Consider the following 27,174-nt stretch of genomic DNA (forward strand, 5'->3'; position numbering starts at 1 on the left):
AAGAAACAGATTCCCGTGCCACTGACAACAAAAGAAGCAGACAGAGAACAGACAACTCGGCGTGGGGGTGGAGGGGAGAGAAAAAAAGTTCAGTAAACTCTAAGCAGGATAAATACAAAGAAAATCTACACCATGACAAATTATAGTCAAATTGCTGAAAGCCAAAAACAGAATCTTAATAGCATCAAGAGACAAGCAACTGGCCACACACCAAAAAAGAGATACTTGATCAGATAGATGGTGATTTTTGTTCAGAAACCATTGAGGACAGAAGGGAAGGGGGGGGGGGGTTGGCATTTAAAGTTCTGATTTTAAAAGTCTTTCAACCAAGCGTTCATTATCTGCCAAAACTATCCTTGAAAAATGGAGAGACTAAGACATTCCCAGATAAATAAAAGCTGATAGAATTAGCTCTAGTAGACCTACCTTATAGGAAATGCTAAGGAGAATCTTTTCAGGCAGAAATGAAAGGGCACTAGATAATACTCCTAAGCCACACAGTGAAATTAAGAATCAGTAGTACCACGTCACACTCACTATAATTTAAAAAATGGAGAGAAGCGGATGTAGCTCAGTTGTTGAGTATCTGCTTCTCATGTATGAAGTCCTGGGTTCAATCACCAGTACCTCCTTAAAAAAAAAAAAGGAAAGAAAGTATTGGCAAGGATGTGGATAAATTGTAAATTGGAACCCTCTTAAATTGCGACAAGGACATTAACTAGTACAGCCCTTGTGAAAAACAGCTTAGTCATTTCTCAAATAGTTTAACATAAAATTACCACCTGAGCCAGCAGTTCTGTTCCTTGGTATATACACAAAAGAAGTGAAAACAGGTGTTCCAATAAAAATTTGTACATCGGTGTTCATGGCAGCAATGTTTACAAAAACCTAAAGGTGAAACCAGCTCAGGTGTCCATCAGCTGATGAATGGATAATTATACAAGGGAATTTTATCCAGCTGTAAAAATGATTGAAGTACTGATTCATGCTAAAGCGTAACTGATACTCAGAAACATTATTCTAAGTAAAAGAAGCCAGACGCAGAACTATATGGTTCTATTTATTTGAAATATCTGGAATATATAAATACATAGAGACAGAAAGCAGATTAATGATTATCAGGAGTTGAGGGGGAGGTATAAGGGGGAGAGACTGTTTAATGGGCATGGGGTTTCCTTTTAGGGTTAATGAGAATGCTTTGGAACTACATGGAGGTGATGGATTCATAACACTGTTAAGATACTAAATACCACCAAATTGTATAATTTTAAATGATTAATTGTATATTATGTGAAATTTACCTCAGTAAAAATCATTTGCATATAGTTGATTAATATGTTTTATATCCTACTTTATCTTTTGCTTATGTTGCACTTATTTTTCACTAAACATTTGTCCTAAAGAACTTACTTTGAAGTTCCATAATATATATAGTATTTTTGATTAGGCTTACTGTTGTATATTTATTTAGGTGGTTTTAATATAAGTTGTGTTCATCAGCATAGGATTAAGGTTGATTTTAAGTATATAACCAGCCTTTCAAGATTTTCAAGAAAATATATATATATTTTTTATATTTTTTATTTTTTTTATTTTTTTTATTTTTCATGAAAATATTTTAAAAGAATATTTAGAGTTCTTGTTGAGTCTGATAAAAGTAGAAAATGCTTTCTCTAAATTAGTCAGCTTTAACTAGATTTTTCTTTTTAAACTTTTTTTTTTCTTGTTAAAATATAAAAGTGTCATCAGTTTATGATACTACTCCTGACACATAATCTTGTGGTAGTTTATGATTTTTTCCCTAGGATTTGCCTTGTGGCTTGTGGTAATCTTTGTTTAATTTATTTTTATAGCATTTGTTTTCAGAGGCTTATTCATTTTCAAGTAAGCTTGCATCAAATAGTTGCATTTCTTTGTAGTGGATGTACTTTTACTTTTAGTGCTTTGTGACTTTGTATGTTTTGTTTAATTTCATTTTGTTTTATGTGACTGAGGAGAATTGCTTCCTATTTATCTTCTGATTTATTACGTAAAATCTGGCATGGTATTAAGTGAGAATTGAGAGAATAATACAACCTGATGAAAGTCTAGCTGATCTGTGGAGAAGAGAGAATTTTAATTGAGAAATAGTCTCTGGAGATTAATAAAGGACATATATTAACTAAGTAGTCTTTTAAAAACAGGTTTATCTTTTTTTTCTTACAGAAGTTGTGAACTTAAACAATCATGCACACATAAAAACAGCATTATCTTAATGTAATTTACATACCGTAAATTTATTCATTTAAAGTATATAATTCAGTTTAGTTTATTTAGAACGTTATGCATATGTTGTTTTGTTTTGTTTTTTTAAGATATTTATTTATTTATTCCTCCCCCTTCCCTGGTTGTCTGTTCTCTGTGTCTATTTGCTGCGTCTTGTTTCTTTTGTCCGCTTCTGTGGTCATCAGCGGCACAAGAAGTGTGGGCGGTGCCATTCCTGGGCAGGCTGCACTTTCTTTCGCGCTGGTCGGCTCTCCTTACGGGGCGCACTCCTTGCGCATGGGCCTGCGTGGCACGGCACTCATTGTGCGCATCAGCAGTGCGCATGGGCCAGCTCCATACGGGTCAAGGAGGCCCGGGGTTTGAACCGCGGACCTCCCATGTGGTAGACGGACGCCCTAACCACTGGGCCAAGTCCGTTTCCCTGCATATGTTACCATAATCTAATTTTAAAACATTTTTATCACCCCAGAGAGAAACTCCATACCTGTTAGCAGGCACTTCTCATTCACCCTGACCAGTTCCCCCAACCCTAGGGGACAGTTAATCCAGTTTCTCTCCCTATATATTTGCCTGTTCTGGACATTTCATATAAATTTGATCTTTTGTGGCTGCTTCACTTAGCATAATGTTTTCAGGGTTCATCCTATGCTGTAGCATGAATCAATACTTCTTTCCTCTTATTGTTGAATAATAGGATAAACTGTTTTATTTGTCCATCAATTGGACATTCAGATTGTCCAATTTTTGGCTATTGTAAATAGTGCTGCTGTGAGTTTTTGTGTGGACTTATGTTGTCATTTCTCTTGTGTATACCTTACAGTATACTTGTTGTGACATAATGATAGCTCTATGTTTAACAATTTGAGGAACAGCCAAATTGTTTTCCAACTTGGCTACAGTATTTTTCGTTCATACCAGCAAAGTCTCAGGGTTCCAATTTCTGTCCATCATCTACAACATTTTTAAAGACTTTGTTTATGACCTTCCTAATGATTGTGAAATGATACCTCATTGTGTTTTTTATTTGTTTTACCCTAATGGTTAATACTATTGAGCATCTTTTCATGTCCTTTCTGTCCTTTTTGGTCTTCTTCCTTGAAGAAATGTCTCCATATTCTTTGACTGTATTCAATTGTTTTTTGTCTTTTTATTCTTAAGTTTCAAGTTATTATATATTCTGGATATTGACCCTTTTCAGGGTCAGTATTTTTGACCCTTTTTGCCAATAGTTTCTCATATTCTGTGGCTTGTCTTTTCACTTTACTTTTTAAATTAGCTATTATTTTTTTGTTTCTGTAAGACTGGCCTCACTCTTGGGTGCCAGAACCAAGTGAGATGGTCCAGGGGAAGTTGGGGGTATCACCTCTCCACATCCCTGCATGCAGAGCTGATGGTTTCTTCTGCCTTCTTCATCTCTCTTTCTCCCTTCTTTCTTTTCCTTAACTTTTAATTTTAATGTTTAATTTTACAAAGAAACACTTCCCTTTCTCCTTCCTTCCACCTTCCCACCTTTCCGATTAACCTCTAATCTGCTTTCTATCTATATGAATTTGGTATTTCTAGTCATCTAAGTGATATCTATACAATATAAATGCCTTGCTTTATATTATTATGATTATTTGATCATAATGTTCACAGGTTTTCTACACATTGCAATTTGCCTCATAACTTCATTTTTCTTTGTGGTCAAGTAACATTCCATTGTGTGTTAATTGCATTTTGTTTATTTTTTAATGGACACTTAGATTGTTTCCAGCTTTTGGCTGTTGTGCATCATGCTGCTGTAAACCTTGGTGTGCAAGTAACTGTTTGTGACCCTGTTTTCACTCTTTTTGGGTATATATGTAGTAGTGGGATTGCTAGGACATATGATAATTCTATAGTTAATGTTTAGAGGAAGTGCCATATTGCTTTCCAAAGTGGCTATACCATTTTACATTCCAACCATCAGTTCACTAGACTTCCAGTTTCTCTCTATCCTCTCCAACACTTGTTATTTTCTTTTCTTTAAACAATAACTGTCCTTGTTGTGTGAAGTGGTATCTCATTGTTTCATTTTGCATTTCCCTATGACTAATGATGGTGAGCCTATTTTTGTGTGTTTATTGCCCATTCTTACATCTTCTTCAGAGAAATATCCAAGTCTTTTGCCTCTTTTTAAATTGGGGCTGATTGTCTTTTTATTGTTGAATTGTAGGCGTTTTTTAATATTTTCTGGATATTAAACCTATATCTGATCTATGGTTTGAAATTATTTTCTCCAGTTCTGTGGATTATCTTTTCACTTTGTTGATAATTTCCTTCAGTGCACAAAAGTTTTAAATTTTTATGAAATCAAATTGCTGTATTGTTTCTTTAGTTTCTCATACTTTTGGTGTCATATCTAAGAATCCATTGTCAAATCATAGAACATAAAGATTTTTCCCTATGTTCTGAGAGTTTTATGTTTTAGTTCTTCTGTTTAAGTCCTTGTTCCATTTTGGCTTGATATTTTGTTTATGTTATAAGCTAGGGGTCTAACTTCATTCTTCTGCATGTGGTTATGTTTTCCCAACATCATTTATTGAAGAGACTATTCTTTTCTCACTGCATGTCCTTAGTATCTTTCTAAAAAGCAAATTAGCCATAGATGTGTGGGTCGTTTCTGGACTTCCAGTTCTGTTCCACTGATCTATTTGTCTGTCTTTGTGACAGTACCACACTGTTTTGATTACTGTCACTTTGTATTACAATTTGAAATGAGGAAGTATGAACCCTCCAGCCCTCTTCTTCCTTTTCAGATTGTTTTGGCTACTAGGGAGCCTCATTCAGTTCCTTATGAGTTTGAGAATTGGTTCTTCCATTTCTACAAGAAGTGCTGCTCAAATTTTGATAGGAATTGTATTAAATTTTCTTTTTACTTTCTTGATGAAGTCCAACTCATCAGTCTTTAATTACTTGTGCTTTTATATTGTCATATCTAAGAAATCATAGCCATACCAAGTTCACATAGATTTTACTCCTGAGTTTTCTTCTAAGTGACTTATAATTTTAGCTCTTACATTTAGGTTTATGATCTCCTTTGAGTCAACTTTTGTGTATAGTGTACAAATGTATTCTTTTTTCTCTGAATATCTAGTTGTCCCTGTACTGTGTGTGGGAAAGACTATTGCTTCTCCATTCAACTTTTTTGGACCTTTGAAGATCAATTTGCCATACATGTTAGGGTTTATTTCTGGACTCTCAATTCTATACCACTGACCTGTATGTCTGTCCTTATGCCAAAACCACACTGTCTTAATTATCATAGTGTTGTAGTGAGTTTTGAAATCAGGAAGAATGAGTTTTCCAACTTTGTTTTTCGTTTTCAAGGTGGTTTAGCTATTCTGGGTCCCTTGAATTTCTTTATGAATTTTTAAGCTTGTCAGTTTGTGGAAAAACTATCTAGGATTTTAATAGGAATTGCATAGAATCTGGAATATGGAAAGTATTTCCATCTTAACATAATAAAGTCTTACCATACATAAACATGGGCCAGTTTTCTATTTATTGTCATCTTTAACTTCTTACAACGAAATAAAAAAATTAAACAAAAAAATTTCTTTCAACAATATCTTTTAGTGTATAAATCTTACACTTATTTTGTTAGTTATGTTCCTGAAAATTTTTTACAATGCTGTTTTAAATGGAATTTTCTTAATTTCAGTTTTGGATTGTTTGCTGCTATTTATAGACACATGAAATAGATTTTTATATGTTAGCCTGGTATCCTATAACTTTACTGAATTTATTAGTTCTAGTTGGTTTTATGTGGATGCATTAGGATTATCTCTATAGAATATATCTGTGAATAGAGATAATTTTACTTCTTACTTTCCTATCTTGATTTCTTTTGCTATCCTTTGCTAGAATTCCAGTATGATGTTGAATAGAAATGGTGAGAATTGACATCTTTGACTTGTTCTTGATTTTAATGGGAAAACATACAGTCTTTCACCATTTAGAACCATGTTAGCTTTGTGTTTTCCATAGGTACTTTTTATCTGTTTGAAAATGTTTCCTTCCATTCCTACTTTGTTGACTGTTTTTTATCATGAAAGGGTCTTGGATTTTGTTGAGTTAAACAGTACCTTTTAAGAGCCTTTCACATTTCTAGTGATATATTGCTGGGATGTAACAAAACTTTTTACAGTTTATCTGAAAAGGTTTAACATTTAAATACTAAAAATTATTTGCCAAATACCAAAGTGCTATAAGAATTTTTAAAATGGAAAGTTTATTATGAATAATGTTCATGATTATTATGAAAGATGTGATGGGAGGATATAGGGCTTAGAGTGTTAAGTTGTAAGATGAGGAGCAAATATAGCTCAGTGGTTTGAGTACCTGCCTCCCATGCACAAAGTCCTGGGTTCAATCCCCAGTACCTCCTTTAAAAAAAAAACCAAGAGGTTGTAAGATATGGATTGTTGGAAAGGAAGAGAAAAAAATATCTTTAGTGGTGAGTATAAATCTCATCATGTCCAGTTGATGAGACTTAGTCCATCCTGGACTAAGTTTAGATTTGAGAAACTGCTAATCTTTCCCAGAGTTGTTATACCATTTTATATTCTTCCCATCTATGTATGTGTAATCCAAATTCTCCACGTACTTGCCAACATATGGTATTGTCATTATTTTTTATTTTATCCATTCTGATAGGCATGTAATGATGACTTGTGGTTTTAATTTGCAGTTCCCTAATTTGTAACAATATGTTGAACATCTTCATGTCCTTATTTGCCATCTCTGTATCTTGTTCAGTATAATGACTGCCCATGTCTTTTGCTCATTTTCTGATTCGATTGTCCTTGTCCTTTACTGTTGAATTTTGAGAATTCTTTTTATATTTTCTAGGTACAAGTCTTTTGTTGGATATGAGGTTTGCAAATATTTTCTCCCAGTCTGTAGTTGGAAGATAGAAAGGCACTTCATTACTGCTGGGTGAGGATGGAAGTCCAGGCTCCCCAGTGTTCTGTTCTTATTTCCTTGTGTGAGGTATGATAAGGCCAGATGCAGATCAAGAGAGAGAGACCAGGAGAATCTGAAGGATATATCATGCTCAGAGTTCCCTGGGAAATGGGTAGCATGCCATACAGGGCCACACAGAGAAAACATCAGGGTCGATCACAAGGCAGAGAGAACAAGTAGGACTGAGAAAGTGTCTTTATTGTGTTTACTGTGCAAGGGTGGGACAGGGACATACTAGTGTGGGATTGGCTGGCTGTATTTGAAAGTCCTGCCTCTGCAAAGTGGAGATTGTGTACTTATAAGCAAGCTAGGGTCAGACTTATCTAGGAGTAACAGATTATAGGTAGGTCTGGCTACTTGGGGATACCTGTAGATGGTGCAGCATCAATTTACAGAAGCTAGAAATGTGCTTAGTATACCCACAAGGTCTCTACTGGTGCCAGAGGGGTGTACTGGCTCCTTACCATTTTGCAAGGATGAAAGTCCTGACCTCCTGCTTGGTCTTCTATAACACCATCCCAGCAGGGGTGTTGGGACACTTCATTACAGTTTTGTGACGATAGAAGTCTAGGATCCCCACTTAGACTTTGCTGGTGGGGGTGGCGATGGAAGTGGGGGTGGGGCCACAGTTGTTTTTTTATGTTTAACTGTAATAGAGCATAGTCTAAAAGTTTTCTGTCTTGCTAGGCTGTGCTTTTACTGTTTTTTTTAGCTAGTGAGAGCAGAGATTTTTTTAGGGCTTTTTTCGTCTGTCCTTTGTTCCCAGGTTGCCAGCTTCTTCCACTCCAATTCTGGGACATATGAGGCAAAAGAAAACCCAGGGATCTCAACACCACATCATCCCTCAGGTCACAAGGTCCTCCAGCTGATCTGTCTTCTTCTCTACACCTTTCAGTCTTCTTACGTTTCTTTTATATGTGATGTCCAGAGAGGAACCTGGGAAAATTAGTACATACACTCTATCTTCCTGGGTATAGCAGCCTAATTTATAATATTTTTATATTTAAAACAACCCTGCAGATATATAATCAAATAGAATGCCAAATTATAATGCCTTTATAAGTAAAACAGAGGAACCTCAAAGAAACTTTATGTTGTCAGCTTTGGGCACTGGTCCTATGCCCCAGGTATTAGTTCTACTTCCTTTCCTTAGGGGTAAATATTAGGGTAATAGGCCAAGATTCTATAGCAAAGGGACCCAAAAATATAGTGGCTCATATAAGATAGAAGTTAATGTTTCTTTCATACCATAGTTCGAGGTAGGAAAGCAAGCTCTGCTCTTTACAGTAATCAAGGACTCAAGCTGGCTTGGCAACAAAACTGTCCTTATATAGGGTATCCAGGGCTGTTCCAGGCATCACCATGTTTGGCTGGCAAGAGTAATGGTGATGATATTGATGTTGGTAGTCAGGAAACGTGGAGGTCAAGACCTTGGTTTTTAAGGACAGGAAACAAGTTGCACATACGTCTTTTGTTCATTTCCCTTCGGCCTAAACCTTTGGTCACACCTAGCTACAAAGGAAACTGGAAATATCTCCAGCTTGGTGGTCATATGGTCAGCAGTAGTTGAAGTGAGGGACTTCACTCCCTTGGCTTGTATACTCAAAGAAAGAATAAGGGCGTAGATTCTGGGGGACAGTAGCATTCTTTGTTATGGTTACTTTAGTGAAAACTTTTTAAAAAGAACCAAACTGCTTGGTATCATGAGCCATTTTGTATCATGAGCCATTTTATTATATAATTGTCTTTTTTTGCTGTTTTATTGTAAATGAATGGCATATCCTTCATGTTCAAATATAAACCTGGATATAAAGCTGTTTTGTTTTTGTTTTTATTTTTTCATATTAATATTTGGAGCTATTTCAAGTAAGAACCCATTTATATCTTCTAGGGTTTACAGAGTCCACAGGAAATAGGATGCAAGCCAGAAGCTGTATGTAGTCATATTATTATTGAGGGCCATGAAAAAGGATGTTTCAGGACTCAAACTGCAGAAGAACCGCAATTGGAAAGCCATTCTTGCATCTTCAGATCTGCTGAACCCCCAGAAATGATCAGTGCTCGGTGGAGCCCATCATCATGGAGAGCCAGAAACATCAATCTTTCCAAATCACTAGACCATAACAACTCCCATTTCAAAGTTTGGAATTCTTTGCAGTTACGAAGTCATTCCCCATTTCAGAACTTTACAGTTGATGACTTTAAAATTAGCCGGGATCTACGAGTGCCATTCCATGAAAAGATGGACCCTTGGCTGTCAGAATTAGTAGAACCTGCTTGTGTGGCACCTGAAGAAATGGATTTTCACTCTTCATCACAAATACTGCCCCCAGAACCTGTGAAAAAGTTTACTACTTCCATCACTTTTTCATCTCACCGACATTCTAAATGCTTTTCAGGTTCCTCTGTTTTCAAGGTTGGCGTTACTGAAGGTACTGGAGCATCTGTAGGGGTGTTTAATTCTCATGTCACTGAAGAGCAGAATCCTCTTAGAGACCTAAAACCAAGAACCTCTTCCCCTTCGTCATTTAAAATGCTTAGTCATTCACCAGATAAAGATCAGACTCTTTTAGCCCAAAGTGGTAGGCAAAACCAAAAATTACCTATTGATTTTGAGCATTCTCACCAAGAAGAAAAATTGTTAGAAATATCAGATTTTAAAGTCAATAATTCCAAGCCCAGTCCTGGTGCAAATTGTAGCAATGTCAAGGAAATTCAATTTTCTGATAACCATACCCTCATTAGCATCGGCAAACCGAGTTCCACACAAGGAGTAAAAGAGAAGACTGTAACTGTAACGCCACATCCTTCTCCCATTTTTCTTGAACAGCGTGAGCTCTTTGAACAAAGCAAAGCCCCACATACAGATCACCATGTGAGAAAACACCCTTGTCCCCTTCCTCAAGGTCAGGATTATATGGCTTCAGACCTTCCTTCTCCCATTTTCCTTGAACAACGGGAGCTCTTTGAACAAAGCAAAGCACCACATGTAGATCACCATCTGAAAGAACGGCCTTCTCCCCTTCCTCAAGGTCAGGATTATATGGCTTCAGACCTTCCTTCTCCTATTTTCCTTGAACAACGGGAGCTCTTTGAACAAAGCAGAGCACCACATGTAGATCACCATCTGAAAGAACACCCTTCTCCCCTTCCTCAAGGTCAGGACCGGGTAGTAGAAAAGGATAACCAACATATACTTAAATCACCCATTTCTAATTTGATAAATGTTGAAGCCAAATTTAAAAATGTGGTCTCCCAGTCAGCCCCAAATCAATGTACATTAGTAACATCTGCGTCTACTCCACCTCAAAATAGGAAAATACTTTCTTGTTTTCATATAACTCTTTCTCCCAAGTCTCCTTCCAACTTGGATAGTGGAACCTTAGATAAAAGATTGCATTCATTGGATCCTGCTTCTAAAACAAGGATGAATAGTGAGTTTGACTATGGCCTACAAACTGTATCTTCAAGATCATTGGAACCAACCTCAAAATTATTGACCATTAAACCTGTAGCACAGGATCAAGAACTTTTAGGTTTTCTAGAACCTAAATCTTCACTGGACATCCAAGTTGTACAGTCTTCTCTTCCAGTTCGTAATAGTACTGTTACTCAGGACCTGAAAAACATACCTGCTCAGAATAGCCAGATAGTAACCTCAAGGCAAATACAAGTGAATTTTTCAGATTTGGAAGAATATTCCAGTCCAGAGGGGACTCCAGTATCTGCAGATCGGTGAGTCTCATTGTAATAAACAAGCTGATGGAATTTGTGCTAAGAGAGTTTAAAAATACTTAAGCAAATGTAACTTCTTGGGTTAAAAGTAAGGTTTCTCTTAGGGGAAGTTGTATCTGATAATCTGCTAGAAGTCTTTCAGGAATAAATATGAGTAAGAGAACATGTGAAAGTTATGTATTTATACTTTCAAAGGACTTTTGACAAGACTTAATATCAAGTATTTAAAAACATTGAGTTATTTTGAGAAGAATTGATCATTTAGTGGTGTAATTTACTAATGCTTTATTATTTTGGAGATATGCTGTAGATCAGACTTTGGCGGGGTATTCTCTCTCATTTTGTGGAATTGACAATGCTCAACCTAATATCAATAGTGGTGTTGTAGAATTTGAGAGAGGTTCAATTATTTGTGTATAGAAAGGCCAGGACTCAGGAATGATTTTGAGAAGGAAAAATGGTTTATTGACAGACAGCCGGACTCGGGAGCTTTCTGTTTGAATCCCAAGCCCCGAACAAGATTTTTTAGTCCCTTTTATACAGAGAGGAAAGGCCAAATGGTCCCTTTGTTTCAGTTCTCAATAGGCTTGAATTAGCATATATATCTTCCACATCTTAGGTAAGCTTTTAGCATGGACTCCAGACATTCTAGATAAACTTTTAGCATATTTGGTTTGCATTTCCCCTGAATACTTAAAGTTTATAGACCTTGCATTGTTAAACTGTTTCCTGCTCACCAAGGGCAGGACTGCAGCCTTTCATCATCCCACACCCACAAGTCACAGATAGTTTAGGTTATCTCTGAAGAGACAAAGAGCCTCCCACCCATAGCCCACATCATTTCCCTCCTTTGCCAAAGTTTAACTTGCTAAGCTTTGGCATAATTATTGTTGGAGCTATGAGGTGGATGGCTGTTTGTTGTTTTGATTGATTATTTATCAATCTTTAGTGTAGCATCCAGGACTGTTTTTAAAAGTTCAGAAGTTTTCATCCTGGACAGCAGAATCCTGCGGCGGGGGCCTCCTGCAGTCATCCTGCGGCCACCGGCGCTCACGTGGATTTCCAGTCAGGTTCCAGATCCATCTATTAATTTTATTTTACCCTTGAAGAGTTTACACCTTTAATTTAAAAGGGGTGCTGAAGGGAGACGATCTCTTTTCTGTAACTGCTTCCTGCTGGCCATGGGCTGTAGTCATTGCCTAATAAGGTATAAAACTCTTTATTTATTTTAACTGGAGGAAGATGGATCTGGCGTTCTGCACGAAGTTGGATGAAGTTTTCATATGGTTAATAAGATGTTCACTCTGAAAGAAACAAACTTAATTAAAAAATTAGAATACCGGTTTTTAAAAGAGGACATTGGATTACAGAGGTAGACAAGGTTAGGTGCCTATAAAGATGGCACTCCTTAAAAGCTGGTGGGAACAGCATATATATTCCTTTTTAAGTTATTTGTCTTTAGAAAGAAATTGCAACAGACACTTAGCTTTGTCTGAAGACACATTCCAAGCTGTTGAATGATTGGCACTCATTCGTTCCATCAGATGTTCCTGGTGAACTGGCACTCCTTGGGCAACTGGCTTCACTCAGGATTAGAACACTAAGTTGGAAATTCTCTTAGTTTTCACCTGTGGGAGTGATCAGAACTACAGAATAAAGGTTTTTTTACACCTTGGTTTTAATTGTACAATTTCTAGCAATTTTGACTTGTTCAATAGGTGACTCACCATCAGCAAGCAAGCCTCACCTTTGCTACACAGCAGAGTACAATAGAATATAGAAGTTGACTGAGACTGGCTGAGACTGCCACCTTATTCTATAGACATGTTTATTAACTTTTTAGAAAATGATTTTACCAGGAATTTAACATGTCTAATATACTTCTGCACTTGATCCAAAATAGAAAAGATAACGTTATAATTATTAGGCATATATTTAGTGCAGGATAAAAGTACACAGCACTTAATATTAACTAATGTATTACTTAATGCATAAGGATCCAGAGTTGCAATTATTAGTTTTGAGTTTCAGGTTTGTAATACTTTACATGTTCTCTCTCCATGAGAGCAGGCCATAATGCCAATTGTGTTTAAGTTTCATTTACAGTATCCTGGTATCATGGCTCCACTTAGCATGTTCTTCACACAGTGATCAAGTTGCAGCATCATTGATCCTAGAAAGATTTTCCAGTATTCTCCTAGCCTGGTGCATAGTGTTCTCTGGCACTATGGAACAGTGCCAGTCTGGAGGCGATGTCCATTGTACACTTGGCTGTACTGAGTCATCATTGGCTGCTGCAGGAGCTTGAAACTGCAACATAGTTTCCATTGACTTCAGGAGCAGAACCAGAGGCTGATATAGCAAATATTTTAATTGAGGGGTCAGTGACCAGCCTAGCCAATAACTCACATGGAGAGGCAAAATGCAATGTATGCAAGGCCTGGTTTGAATGCACTAAACAGTTTGATAATGTTAAAGTTTATTCCTTGTTTATATATATATATTTTAAACAATTTAATGCAACACATCATATATCAAATGACTGTTTACTTACACAAATTTACCATGAAGATAACAGTAGGTACTTTAGTAATAGAGGAAAAAAATTATTTTTCATTGTTAAAATGAAAACAGAAGATTTCTCATAGAATCAAGACAACTTTTTATTACCATTTACTTAAATATGTACCTTGCGGTGGCCTTCAGACAGGTTTTATTATCATGAAGTTATTTCTGCTACCAATACCAATCTAAGTTTTTTAGTTAACAATGACTTCTAGAACTAGAACTATTTAAACATTTTCAGTTTGGAAGATGTTTTACAAACTCTTTATAATTGACTATAACCACATTGACTAGCCACTTCATGTTTAAATAAACTTATTAAAATACAATTTCCAACCAAACAAATTTACTCTATTTAAGAGAGCATATCAACAATTTTTTCTTTTAGCCTAATTTCACCAATGTGAACTTACAATTTTCATTACTCTAAAGATTTCATACATATAATGTTAATTTAGTTTATAAATTAACTATGGGAGATTACACTCAAGTTAAATAAAATTGAAACCATTAGAGTTTATGCAAGGAATGTTCTCTTTTTCCCTTACAGGAAGCTAAAAACTTCTTTTCTTTGTTTAAATTATGAAAATGAATAATTTAAAAGCATACTGACTACCAGGTTTTAAAACACATTACACAATTACTTAATTTGTTTAATCATAATCCAGGAAAGATCTCTCCATAGATTGGAGACTTCAGAAGTTACAGGTTATCTGAGAAGATCTAACTTTCCCGCGCAAAAGTTTGTGATTTAACTGCTTCCTCTATTACATTCTAATCATTTTAGTTTTTACCTGTTCCCCTTTGTTAAATAAGGAATAGAATTTAGTGCTGAAATGGCACCGACCTAGCTCCTTCTTGGGCAACCTTTCACTGCCCATAGGACTGGCCTAAGCTGGTCTCCTCCACTGCTGTCCAACCTGGGAGTGGGAGACTGAGGCAGCAGGCCACCAGGTTCCACCAATCAACATTTTTTTAAATGTGAAAACTAACCTAATCTTTGTTGTTTTTTTTACATTTTATGGCTGACAAAAGGTTTAAACTGGGAAATTACAGGGCAAACTGATTCTTAATTCCCTAGCCTAGTAGATAGGTTTAATCTGCCACACCTAATCTTGCCTTTAAAGCTCTTGCAAAGAGAGGCCCTTTCCTAATTGTTTCTATAATCAGATTTCTATACGACTTTTTCATCCTGCTTAGTTTAATTTGGGCTTTAAGAATATTTACATATATAACTGCATATTTAATTAACAATTTGAATAGCGCTCTTTTAAGAATTTTCATTTGTTAATTTGATGTTATTATCCTGATGTATGAAAACATACACTGAGCAAATGGGCAGACACAAAGAGTTAGACACAGAAACAAAACTCATTGATATTACTTATAATTTGCTTTATTTTATATACTGTTTAGCTTAATTTGGGGTCCCGAAATATATATTACTTATAACTGCATATTTAACCTCAACAATTTGAGCAAATAGGCAGACATGAATAGTTTGACACAAAAATATAACTTTAGTTACTTTAAACTTCTAAGTTTTACAAAACAAGTGTGACTGCAAAACATTTCAAAGACTCCTGAAACTTTTTTAAATTTGCACTATGGCTGTGCAGTTTTACACTATGACCATGCAGTTTTACACAAGAATTTTCTTTCTTAATTAATGGACTGTAACCGAAATGTTCTCAATGCTTTAGCACTATTTTTTTTTTGTTTCAGAACTTTATATTTTACTTTGAATTTAGCAGAATTTTGGATAAGCAACAAGATTAATTTTATGTATATTTACTGAGGCTATTTGAAGCCTCAGGGAGACAGACTGGTTTCTCTCATGAATTGCCAGTCTTAGGAACACTGACCGTCAAGGCAGGAGACTTCTCCCCCTCCACCCCCCTTTTTGATTTTGGAAATAATAAAACTCCAGTGGTCATTTAACCTTATTCCATCAGACAGCAATTTATTTAGTTTACACTTGAATTCATGAGAGAAAGGGTTACTAATACCAGGACAGGAGACAGTGATGTCCCAGCTCTTCTGTAGCCTGTAGGGGCAGAAGCTATTATGAAATAACCATAGGCAAAGGCAAGGGGTGAGGTTAGGCTTGAAGTAACCATAAAATAAGGAAAGGTTAAGTTTAGAGTTTACACTTAAATAATAATTTCAGGCTAAATTCACCCAGCTATAATTTCAGTTATTATCTTTCCACTGTTTTATAATATAAATGCATTTATAAATGATTTTAACTTAGTTACAGTTTATTTTTTAAAACCTGTTAATTTTATAACACCTTTAAACACTTTATTCTACTTATAACATACGAAATGAACTTAACCATTACTTTAATTTTCCTTTTAAGGTAAAAGAATAAATCTCTTGCAGTTAGTTTGAAATAAAAAGCTACTTTTCAGGATTTGATTTCTAGAATATAATGTTCTTTTAAAAGAGATAAAACCATTTCTTCAAACACTGAGGAAATGATGAGGTTAAAGCACAAGAAGCTATTCTGATAAAACAGATTTTCTTCGTATACTGATCTTACTCAATTTTAATCATAAAATTTTCCTTCCACAAACCTTCTACACTTTCAGTAGTCATTCAGGTTTTGTCCCATACTCTACTCTTTCCAATAATCAGTCATTTTATCTTAGGACAAAATCATCTTCTGTTTCCTTTACAATAAAAACACATTCCATATATCCCACATACTAAGTTACCAGGCAAACTTCTTACAACATATAATTGCCATTAATACTAAACAAGCTTGTTAAAATAATGAACTTTTCTTCACTTTAAATACTTAGTAGCATGTAAATACCAGACACAGGTTTTTTGGAAGCAAGTTGGCAGGGGAGGCTGTTATAAAATTACCTTTTATTGTTATTATTATCAATTCAGTTTTTGTTTAATAATGACTTTCTGCAATTAGCCACTTAAATACCTTAATTTAAGCAATGCTTTGTTAAACTTTTATAATTATTTATACCTTTAAGACAAATTTTACCTTCACAGAACACATTCTCTTACTTAAAGTTCCTACAATACCTTCTAAGAACCTGGGCAGAATGCAAACATATTTTGGCTTTGACACCCAATGGAGGGAACTTTACTGCATTTATTCTGATTCTGCTTTTCACCCCCTTCACTCCCCGCCCCCCTTCCAGGCAGTCAGGTACACAACAGTCAAACAGGAATGCGGCTTATGAATAGAAGGTGTGGACTTACTGGAAAGGGGCAAGCCGCTCCCCCCTTTCCAGCTTTCAGCCAAAATGGGCAGACAGAACCTACTCAAATTCGGCAACTCTCCCAGGGACCCAGCCACCCTGACTGGGGCATCCCCAACAAACTTGGGTGCATGGCGTGGACACAGATGGCCTCCAAGCCCCAGCAAAGGGGCAGACCAGAGACAAGACAGCAGAGCATGCACAAACATCTAGACTCCGCAAACATCCAGACTCCTCAGTTTTGCCCCATAATCATTTCACCCCCTTGCCAATGGCAAGGGGAGGTTCCAGCTCAGCTGAATTCTTCTTTACATAACCACACAATTCCAACACTAGCATTGAGCTGACACAGACGGAAGGACAAAGGTCACTAATCTGACCCACAAGTTTATATATATATATTTTCACCATGGCTGCCCTCACAGCCATCACAAACCTCAGAACACTTAACATTTGGTATAAAGCGAATTCATTCACAATTTAGCACCATAAGAAAAGATTTCAGCTGGACTTTTTCCACTGTTTAACTTTACACCCAGACCAAGCTCCACTAGAAAAGCCGATCCATTTTTCTGTAACCAAGTTTTTGGGTTTTTTTTCAATCTAGACCAATTTCCAGGACGTTAGGACTCAAACCTATAAATAGCCCTTCCTATTAAAATCAAGCCTCCACTCCTTTAGTGGATATAAGACTAGTACCAGATTCTAATATGCAGTTAGACAAACCTAAAACACCAGGGCTTTTCCCCGATTTTTCTCCTTTTCCCAGGCCTAGAGAGAATGGCTTCCCCCCAATTTTCTGGGGCTACTAGCGTTCTCTCGGGAGGTGATCAGCCTCCCCTTCCTAGCAATTAAAGCTAGGGCTTTCCAGACTGTGCTCACCCGGGGAGTCTTACCTTCTTCCATGTTCAGAGTTCTTTTTCGTTCCCAGAATCTTTCTCTTCAGACCTTCCATTGCCCTCGATTTTTGTCGGGAAGACTGGCGGAGCCCACATCTTTTCTGGATTAAATTTAATCCAGGGGCGCCCAGAATTGGGGTTCACCCGAGTCCTCCTGGCTTCCTCGGGGATTTGGAAGGGGCAGCAAAATGCTACTATCTCTGGCCTTCATTTGTTGTCCCGGCAGAGTCGCCAAAAATGTAGAATTTGAGAGAGGTTCAATTATTTGCATATAGAGAGGCCAGGACTCAGGAATAATTTTGAGAAGGAAAAATGGTTTATTGACGGACGGCCGGACTCGGGAGCTTTCTGTTTGAATCCCAAGCCCCGAACAAGATTTTTTAGTCCCTTTTATACAGAGAGGAAAGGCCAAATGGTCCCTTTGTTTCAGTTCTCAATAGGCTTGAATTAGCATATATATCTTCCACATCTTAGGTAAGCTTTTAGCATGGACTCCAGACATTCTAGATAAGCTTTTAGCATATTTGGTTTGCATTTCCCCTGAATACTTAAAGTTTATAGACTTTGCATTGTTAAACTGTTTCCTGCTCACCAAGGGCAGGACTGCAGCCTTTCATCATCCCACACCCACAAGTCACAGATAGTTTAGGTTATCTCTGAAGAGACAAAGAGCCTCCCACCCATAGCCCACATCAGTAGAAATTATTTTTGTCCCAGGGCCCTATATTAAAATACGTTGTAGGGAAGGAAAAACCCAAATAAAGGATAAATGCATTAGATATTTTATTCAACCTAATTTTAGAACTTTGTCATTAATTCAATTTTATATTGATAGGGTCTTTTACAGTATGGCTAAACAGAATTACCCTGTGTGTTTAATATTTTCATCTTCAGTTGAGAAGGCAGCATACCATAGTGGAGAGCACTGAGCTTGGAAGGGAGGAAGGGGAAATAAGTGTTTATTCATTATCCAGAGGTGGTAGTCATTGCAGTGTAATATATGTTATCCCATTTAGTCCTCATGACAGCCCTATGAGGTAGATGTTATTATCCCCATTTTTCCCACTGGAAAACTGAGACACTGAGCTTGCTACTTGCATCAAAGGCTTCTGTTTTTAAGCAGCCAACTGGATATCGGATGTAGTCTATATATTCAAGAGCTCTTTCCCCTACATGGTACTGTCCCCCCAGAATTTTGAGCCTTATTTCCAACTCTTCTACCAATCATTATCTTGGACAAGTCATTTAACAACTTTGGCGCGTATGTGGGAGATGATATTATAAGATTGACAAGTTTATATACAATATTTAAACTCTTCAAAGTGATAAAATGCTAAACTATTAGAGCTGAAAAAAAGTTTTAAAAAAGCTGTTGAATGAGAAGAAAAATAATAAATGAGTATAAATATGAACTATTAATAAATACTATTTGTTGAGAAGGTACTAAATGCTGGACATTTTCTTGGATACTTATATAATTTTGTACTTAGTATAATCATAAGAGATTGATATTATTACCTCAATTTGGGGAGCAGGTATAGCTCAGTGCTTGAGTGCCTGCTTCGTGTGGATGATGTCCCAGGTTCAATCTCCAGTACCACCTAAAAAAAAAAAGAGATTACCTCAATTTATAGATTTCGAGGACTTCAGAATTTGAGAAAGTGTTTTTCCCAAGATTGCATGGCCATTGAATATTGGAGTTGGCATTTGAATATAGTTTTGTTTAATTCCAGAATCCATAAGTAATTCAAACTGTATATATACACATAATATGTGTAAAGTGCTTTTTAAAAAAAATTTTTGGGGGGCTAAAGTACTTTAAAAACTTTTGTTTTCAGAACATTTTAAACTTACTAAACTTATAGAAGATTTGCAAAAAGGGTATAGAGAGTTCCTGTATCTGTTGCTGTGTAACAATTTACCTCAAACTTCGTAGCATAAAAACAATTAACATTTATTATCCCAAAGTTTCCTTGGGTCAGAAATCCAGGCATTGCTTATCTGCATGCTTCTGGTCCAAGATCCCTCACAAGATGGCAATCAAGGTGGTGGCTGCAGCCTGTGATCTCATCTCAAGACTCAACTGGAGAGGATCTGTTCCCAGGCTCACTCATATAGCTGTTGGCTGACTTGGGCCCTGCATGACTGATGGCTGGAGATATCAATTCCTGATTATGTGGTCCTCTCTGTAAGACAGTTTGCAATATGGCATCCAGCTTTCCAAAGAGTGAGCAAATGAGAGAGCAAGAGAGGATGCCCAAGACAGAAACCAGTCTTTTCATAACCTAATCTTGGAAGTGACCTTTATTACCAGTGTCTACATCATATTCTATAGAAAGGAATCCCTAAATCCAGCTCACACTCAAGGAAAGGGGATAAGAAAAAGGACATACATACTAGGAGGCAGAGATCATTGGGGGATATCTTAAAGGTTGCCTCCCACACTTCCCATATACTAGTCACCTAACATCTCTTATGTTAACATCTTATATAACCATAAAACATTTATCAAAACTGAGAAATTATCCTTGGTACAAATCTAGAACTGAAATACAGACTGATTTGGATTCCACCTGATCTTTCCACAGTTGATCCTTTTCTTTTCCAGGATCTAATCCAGGATCCCACCTTGCATTCAATTGTCATGTCTCTTTAACCTCCTCCAGTCAAAACAATTTCTGAGTCATTCCTTGTCTTTGAAGAATACTAAGCAGTTATTTTCGGGAAAGTGCCTCAGTTTGGCTTTATCTGATGCTTTCTCAAGATTAGATCACGTCAGAGTGTATGACACGGTGATGTTAACTTTTATCACTTGGATAAATTATGTTTACCAAAATCCTCCCGTTTTTCCTTTGCAATTACTAAATATTTTGGAGAGAGAATGTTCGACTATGCAGATACCCTGTTTCTGCTTAAACTTTTCACCACTAACTTTAGTATCCAACAGTAGATCTTGCCTCGAGCAGTTATTAATGTGATGGTCTACTTGTGTTTTTCTACTTCTTTCATGTCTTCTACATCTATTAATTGGAATTCTGGAATGAAATGGGGCCCATTCTCCCCTTTTATTTATCACTTCTGTTATTTAAATAGGGCTGCTTGTCTTTTTATTGTTGATTTGTTTGATCTTTTTATATAACATGGATATCAAACCCTTATCAGGTATGTGGTTTTCTTTTAGATTTATTTTTTATTTCTCTCCCTTCCCCTGCCCGCCCGCCGCCCCCCCCATTGTCTGCTCTCTGTGTCCATTTGCTGTGTGTTCTTCTGTGTCTGCTTGCATTCTTGTCAGTGGCACCAGGAATCTATATCTGTTTGTTGCATCATCTTGCTGCATCAGCTCTCCATGTGTGTGGTGCCACTCCTGGGGAGGCTGTGCTTTTTTCTCATAGGGTGGCTCTCTTTGCGGGGTGCACTCTTTGTGCGTGGGGCTCCCCTACATGGGGGACTATGCATGGCTATGCATGGCATAGCACTCCTTGCACATGTCAGCACTACACATGGGACAACTCATCACATGGGTCAGGAGGTCCTGCGTTTGAACCTCGGACCTCCTATGTGGTAGGCAGATGCTCTGTCAGTTGAGCCAAATCCGCTTCCCAGGTATGTGGTTTTCAAATATTTTCTCTCTCGTTGAGTAAGCTGCTGTTTTACTTTTTTGACAAAGTCTTTTGAAGAACAAAAGTGTTTAATTTTTATTTTTCCTTTTGTTGCTCATGCCTTGGGTGTAAAGTTTAAGAAACTGCCACCTACCACAAGATCTTGAAAACGTTTTCCTAAATTTTCTTCTATGACTTTTATGGTTGTTGCTTTTATATTTAGGTCCTTTATGCATTTTGAGTTAATATTTCTATAAGGTGTGAGATAGGGATCCTCTTTCTTTTGGATATGACTGTCCAGTTCTCCCAGCACCATTTGTTGAATAGATTATTCTGGCCCAGCTGTGTGAGCTTGACAGCTTTGTCAAAAATCACTTTACTGAACATGTGAGAGTCTATGCAGCTCAGTTTTGATTCTGTTGAATTAGAAGCTAAGGCTGTTCCATGGCGATTCTGAGCATTTGTACGACTCACCCAACCGCAGACAAAACAGTCACTTCTCTTATACTGTTACTCAGTAGAGGTAAGGAGCACTAGGTCTAGAACCCGGGAAGTTGGCTGTGTGCCTCTTGCGCTTTTTGGCGCAATAGTTGTGGAAAACGTTTTAAGGCTAGGAGAAGTCTAAAATTAAGGTGTCAGCAAGGTGATGCTTTCTCCCCGAAGTCTGTAACATTCTGGTACTGGCTGCTAGCAATTCTAGGAGTTCCTTTCCTCTCATCTCTGCTTCCCTGCCTCCTTTTCCCTCATTTCTTTTTGGAGAATAGTATTTAGAAGCCAAGATCTAGCACCAGGTTTGTTCATTGCTACTGTAGTGTCACTGCTTTTACCCCTTCCTAGTGAATAAAGCTAAAATGTGTGTATAGGGAAACGGACTTTGGCCCAGTGGTTAGGGCGTCCATCTACCATATGGGAGGTCCGCGGTTCAAACCCCGGGCCTCCTTGACCCGTGTGGAGCTGGCCATGCGCAGTGCTGATGCGTGCAAGGAGTGCCATGCCACGCAAGGGTGTCCCCCGTGTGGGGGAGCCCCACGCGCAAGGAGTGCGCCCGTGAGGAAAGCCGCCCAGCGTGAAAAGAAAGTGCAGCCTGCCCAGGAATGGCGCCGCCCACACTTCCCGTCCGGCTGACAACAACAGAAGCGGACAAAGAAACAAGACGCAGCAAACAGACACCAAGAACAGACAACCAGGGGAGGGGGATGGAATTAAATAAATAAATAAATCTTTAAAAATAAATAAATAAATAAAAAATGTATGATATATATTAACTTATGCATACACCCACATTATATTTGTTTCTATATGTATTAATCTGTGTGTATGTGTATTTTAAACTAAGTCCATATTGATACTGCAGATTCGAAACCAGAATCACAGGGTTCATTTTAGCCTTCTCTTTTTCTTTACCTGTAACTTCTTTCTTCAATAGTGAGAAACCTCTCCTCCTCTTCCATATAATTACTTTTTTTGTTGTCCAGCCCTAGTATATGAATAAAGTTGTTTTAGAAACCTTAACCTATTCACGTGTGAGAAACAAATACCCCTGCTAGAATACAGTGTTTATGTACAGTTATTTTTAATGTTAGCCTTGCAGTAGCCAGTCAAAACACTATTTGCTAAAGTTCCTTGAATCAGCTTCTTTCTTCTGCATTCTCTTTAGTGTAGGTCTGTGATTTCATTTGTAAATGTTCTGCATTCCATCTTTGTCTTCACATCCTGGTTAATTATTTTTAAATGTTCATACTCTAAAATTTACTTTTTGTGGTATACAGGTCTATTGTTTTGGGCAGTACACCATCACAGCTCCATACAAAAGCAATTCCATCACTCCAAAGCTTCCCCCATGCCACTCTCTTAGAGACAGTTCCTCCTCTCTCCCCCAATCCCTGGCAATCACTGGTCAGTTTTGCCTTTCCAGGGTGTCATATAAAGGGAATCATACAGTATCTCATAGCCTTTGAGTCTGGCTTTTTTCACTTCATTTCAAAATTCATTTTAAGATTCATCTATTTTGTTACGTAAATCAGTAGTTTGCTCCTTTTATTGTTAAATAGTATTCCATTTTACAAATTACCACAGTTTTATAAGTTGACCCATTCAAAGATATTTGGGTTGTTCCATTTTGGGGCACTTATGATTTGAGCTGCTATAAACATTTGTATACAGAGTTTTACTTCTTTAGGATAAATACCCAAGAGAGGATTGCTATCTTATATGGTAGGTGTATGTATAAGTTTATAGGTACTTGCTAAAATGTTATCCAAAGTGACTGTTTCATTTTGCACTCCCCCTAGCAATGTATGAGAGTTCAGTTATTCCACATTCTTGCTGAAATGTTGTATTGTTAGTGTATAATATTTTAGCCATCTTAATAAGAGCAGCATGGTATCTCATAATGGTTCTAATTTGTAATGGCTAATTATGTGGAACACCCTTTCATGTGCTTATTTACTGTCCTCTTCGGTGAAATGTTTTTTAAAATTTGTTTTTATTTTTATTATTTTTTTAAAGATTTATTTTATTCACCTCCCACCCACCCCCAACTCCATTGTTTTGCACATGCTGTCTGCTGTCTGTGTCTGCTTATCTTCTTTTTAGGAGGCACCAGGAGCCAAACCCAGGACCTCCTGTGTGGGAGCCACAAGGGAACTTCAGCCACATCCGCTTCCTGCTTGTTGTGCCTCTTGTTGTGTTTTCCTCATTGTGTTTCCTTGTTGTGTCGTCTTGTTGTATCAGCCTTCCATGGTGAGCTCGTCACGTCAGCTCGCTATCTTGCTCAACTTCTTTAGGAGGCACTAGGAACTGAACCTGGGCCCTCCTGTGTGGTAGGCGGGTGCCCAGCTGCTTGCGCCTCATCTGCTTCCCATGCTTTTTACTTACTATTGAGTTTTGAAAGTTCTTAATATATTCTGGATATAAGTCCTTTGTCAAAGATGTGATTTGCATATAGGATTTTCTCACAACCTGTGGTTTGTTTCTTCATCCATTTAATAGTCTTTTGCAGAACAAAAGTTTGTCAGTTTTGATAGTCCAGTTAATTGTTTTTTTTTTTTCTTATGTGGTTTGTATATTTGCAGTTGACAGTTATTTTACTGCAATACTTTTAAAATGTTCTTCCTTCTGAGCTACATGGTTTCTGGCATTGTTCCCTTGTAAGTTATGAGTAATGTGTCATTTTTCTCTGGTTGCTTTATATTTTTTATTTTTCTTGTTAGTTTTCAGAAGTTTATGATATATCTCTAAGCATGAATTTCTTTGGGTTTATCTTGTTTGGATTCACTGAACTTTTTAAATCTATACATTTATATCTTTCATCCAATTTGGGAGAGTTTTTAGCTGTTATTTCTTCAGATATATTTTCTACGACACACATTCTCCTCTCCTGAGACTCTGATGACACAAATTTTTTTTTTTAGGATTTATTTATTTATTTCTCTCCCCTTCCACCCCGACACCCCCACCGTGGTTGTCTGTTCTCTGTGTCTATTTGCTGCGTGGTCTTCTTTGTCTGCTTCTCTTGTCAGCGGCACAGGAATATGTGCTTCTTTTTGTTGCGTCATCTTGTGTCAGCTCTCTGTGTGGGCGGCACCATTCTTAGGCAGGCTGCCCTTTCTTTCACGCTGGGCGGCTCTCCTTATGGGGCGCACTCCTTGCGCATGGGACACTCCTGCATGCATGGCACTCCTTGCGCGCATCAGCAGTGTGCATGGGCCAGCTCCACACAGGTCAGGAAGGCCCAGGGTTTGAACCGCAGACCTCCCATGTGGTAGACGGACTCTCTAACCACTGGGCCAAGTCCACTTCCCAAATCTATTTTTGTTTTTTGTTTAATATATTTTCTCCTTGCTGTTCAGACCGAATAATTTCTATTGATCTATCTTAGAATTCAGTGACTCTTCCTCTGTCATTTCTATTCTGCTATTAAGTCCATCCAGTGAGTTCTTTATTTCAGTTATTGCATTTTTCACTTCTAAAATTTCTACAGTGTCTTCTTTTTCTTTGCTGAGACTTTGTCTTTCCATTTGTCTCGAGTGTCCATCTTTACCTGTTGGAGATTTGGTAATGACTGCTTTAAATTCTTCGTCATACAATTCCAATGTCTCATCTCAGCATTGATGTGAAATGGCAAGGCTTTTGAGGCACTCCCATAGGTAGCCCAGTACATTTAATTTGTCCCTTCGGAGGTGAAGGGAAAGTGAATTTGAGAGACTGTTGAAATAGGCACTGAACAGAATATATTAGTGAAATCTGTAGTAGTGGAACATTTAGCAGTTGCTGTTTGGATAGAGTCAGTAATATTAGGTATGGGGGCCTTAATGTGTGGTGCCACAACATTGTGATGCAGTATGAGACACCATTAGACATCATTCATTCTTTCCATGTTTAAGAACAGACAAAATTGTACTTCTAAATGGAGAAGCAGTGAGGATGATCACCCCTTGTCTAAATACCTCTTATATAATGAGTTTCAGTCTTTCACAGCTGTGTTTTAATTTATGTTGGGCCATATCAACTGTTTTAACTGGGGTGATGGTCCATGGGGTTCCCTTTTGTCAAGCCAACTTGTGAGTGCCAAAGGGTTAATTTTACTTTAATGTATTATTTATTGGGTCAGAGCATCCATGCCCAGTGTGCAGTGTTTTAGGACATAGGTCCTTTGACCATAGGGGAGTTTAATTAGGTAAGGCAATAGTTCATATGGTTAAGTTGAGGTGTACCTTTTTCATCTCTGGGTTCAGTGACCCCCCCCCCAAGACTTAGGAAAGTACCTTGTTTTGTTTAAATTTAGTGGAATCCCCAGGTATAATGATAATTTGAGCCTCAGTAGTGATAAAAGGCATGAAGATTTACTACTTGGTGCATTTCAGCAGACATTAAAGTTAATTCAGAATATTAACTGGGTCAGAAGGATGGGTCAGAAGGTCAGAGGGATGAGGCTTAAAAGCTGTCACCTGTCAAACATCAAAAAAATGGGATGGGGAACAGATGTAGCTCAAGTGGTTGAGCACTTGCTTTCCATGTACAAGGTCCCTGGTTCGAGCCCTGGTACCTCCTAAAACAAAACAAAACAAAAAACAACTCTCATTGGAGTGCAGATGTAACTCAGTGGTTGAACACCTGCTTCCCATGTACCAGGACCTGGGCTCAATCCCCCATACCTTCTTTAAAAAAAAAGAAAAACATGGAGTCAGACGTTATTACAAATACATTTGTTTTTGTGAATTGACCTTATATCCTGCATTCTTGCTAAATGAGTTGTTAATTCTGATAGTTTTTTGGTTTTGATAGATACATAGATTCATTATGATTTAACAGTCATGTTGCCAGGAAGCAGGACAGTTTTACTTGCTCCATTCCAGTCTTCATGCCTGTTATTTCTTTTTCTTGCCTAAGGCACTGGCTAAGACATTCAATTTAACAAATAGAAGTAATAAGAGGAAACTTCTTGCCATGCTCCCCATCTTTTGGAGGGGGCCGAAAATTTAGTGTTTCATCATTGTTTGGTTTTTACCTATAGGTTTTTCTTAGATGCCCTTTATTAGATTGGGGGTGTCCTCATGTGTTCTTAGTTTTCCATGTGTTTTTATTATGAGTGGCTGTTGGATTTTGTTAAATACTTTTCCTGCTCTTTTGATGGTCATATGCATTTTTCTCTTTTTTCCTATTAAAGTGATTGTTTTAGTTTGCCAAATGGCTGCAAAAGCAAAGTACCAGAAATGGATTAGTTTTTATAATGGGGATTTATTTGGGGTAAAAACTTACAGTTCCAAGGTCTGAAAAGTCTAACTCAAGGTGCCATAAGAGGTGCTTTTTCACCAAAGCCACCTGCCATATGGTGAAGCAAGATGTCAGCCAATCTCTGCCTAGGTCTCTGCCTTCCCCTCTGGGCTTTACCAT

At 37.4% G+C, this 27,174-nt stretch overlaps 1 protein-coding gene across 6 annotated transcripts in view; it reads left to right on the forward strand.

Annotated features, from left to right (window-relative positions):
- Positions 1-27,174, forward strand: part of ALMS1 (ALMS1 centrosome and basal body associated protein) — a 315,125-nt gene that overhangs the window by 155,651 nt on the left and 132,300 nt on the right. For all 6 annotated transcript variants that reach the window (XR_011646196.1, XM_058278920.1, XM_058278919.1 and 3 more), the window contains one exon: positions 9,146-10,989. Coding sequence is in view for 5 of the 6 variants with exons in the window: in XM_058278920.1 (XP_058134903.1) it covers positions 9,146-10,989 (1,844 nt within the window). In the remaining variant the exon portion in view is untranslated. The remainder of the gene's footprint in view (positions 1-9,145; positions 10,990-27,174) is intronic.

This window comes from Dasypus novemcinctus, chromosome 17, assembly GCF_030445035.2.
Source record: "Dasypus novemcinctus isolate mDasNov1 chromosome 17, mDasNov1.1.hap2, whole genome shotgun sequence".
In the NCBI taxonomy this organism is placed as follows: Eukaryota; Metazoa; Chordata; class Mammalia; order Cingulata; family Dasypodidae; genus Dasypus; species Dasypus novemcinctus.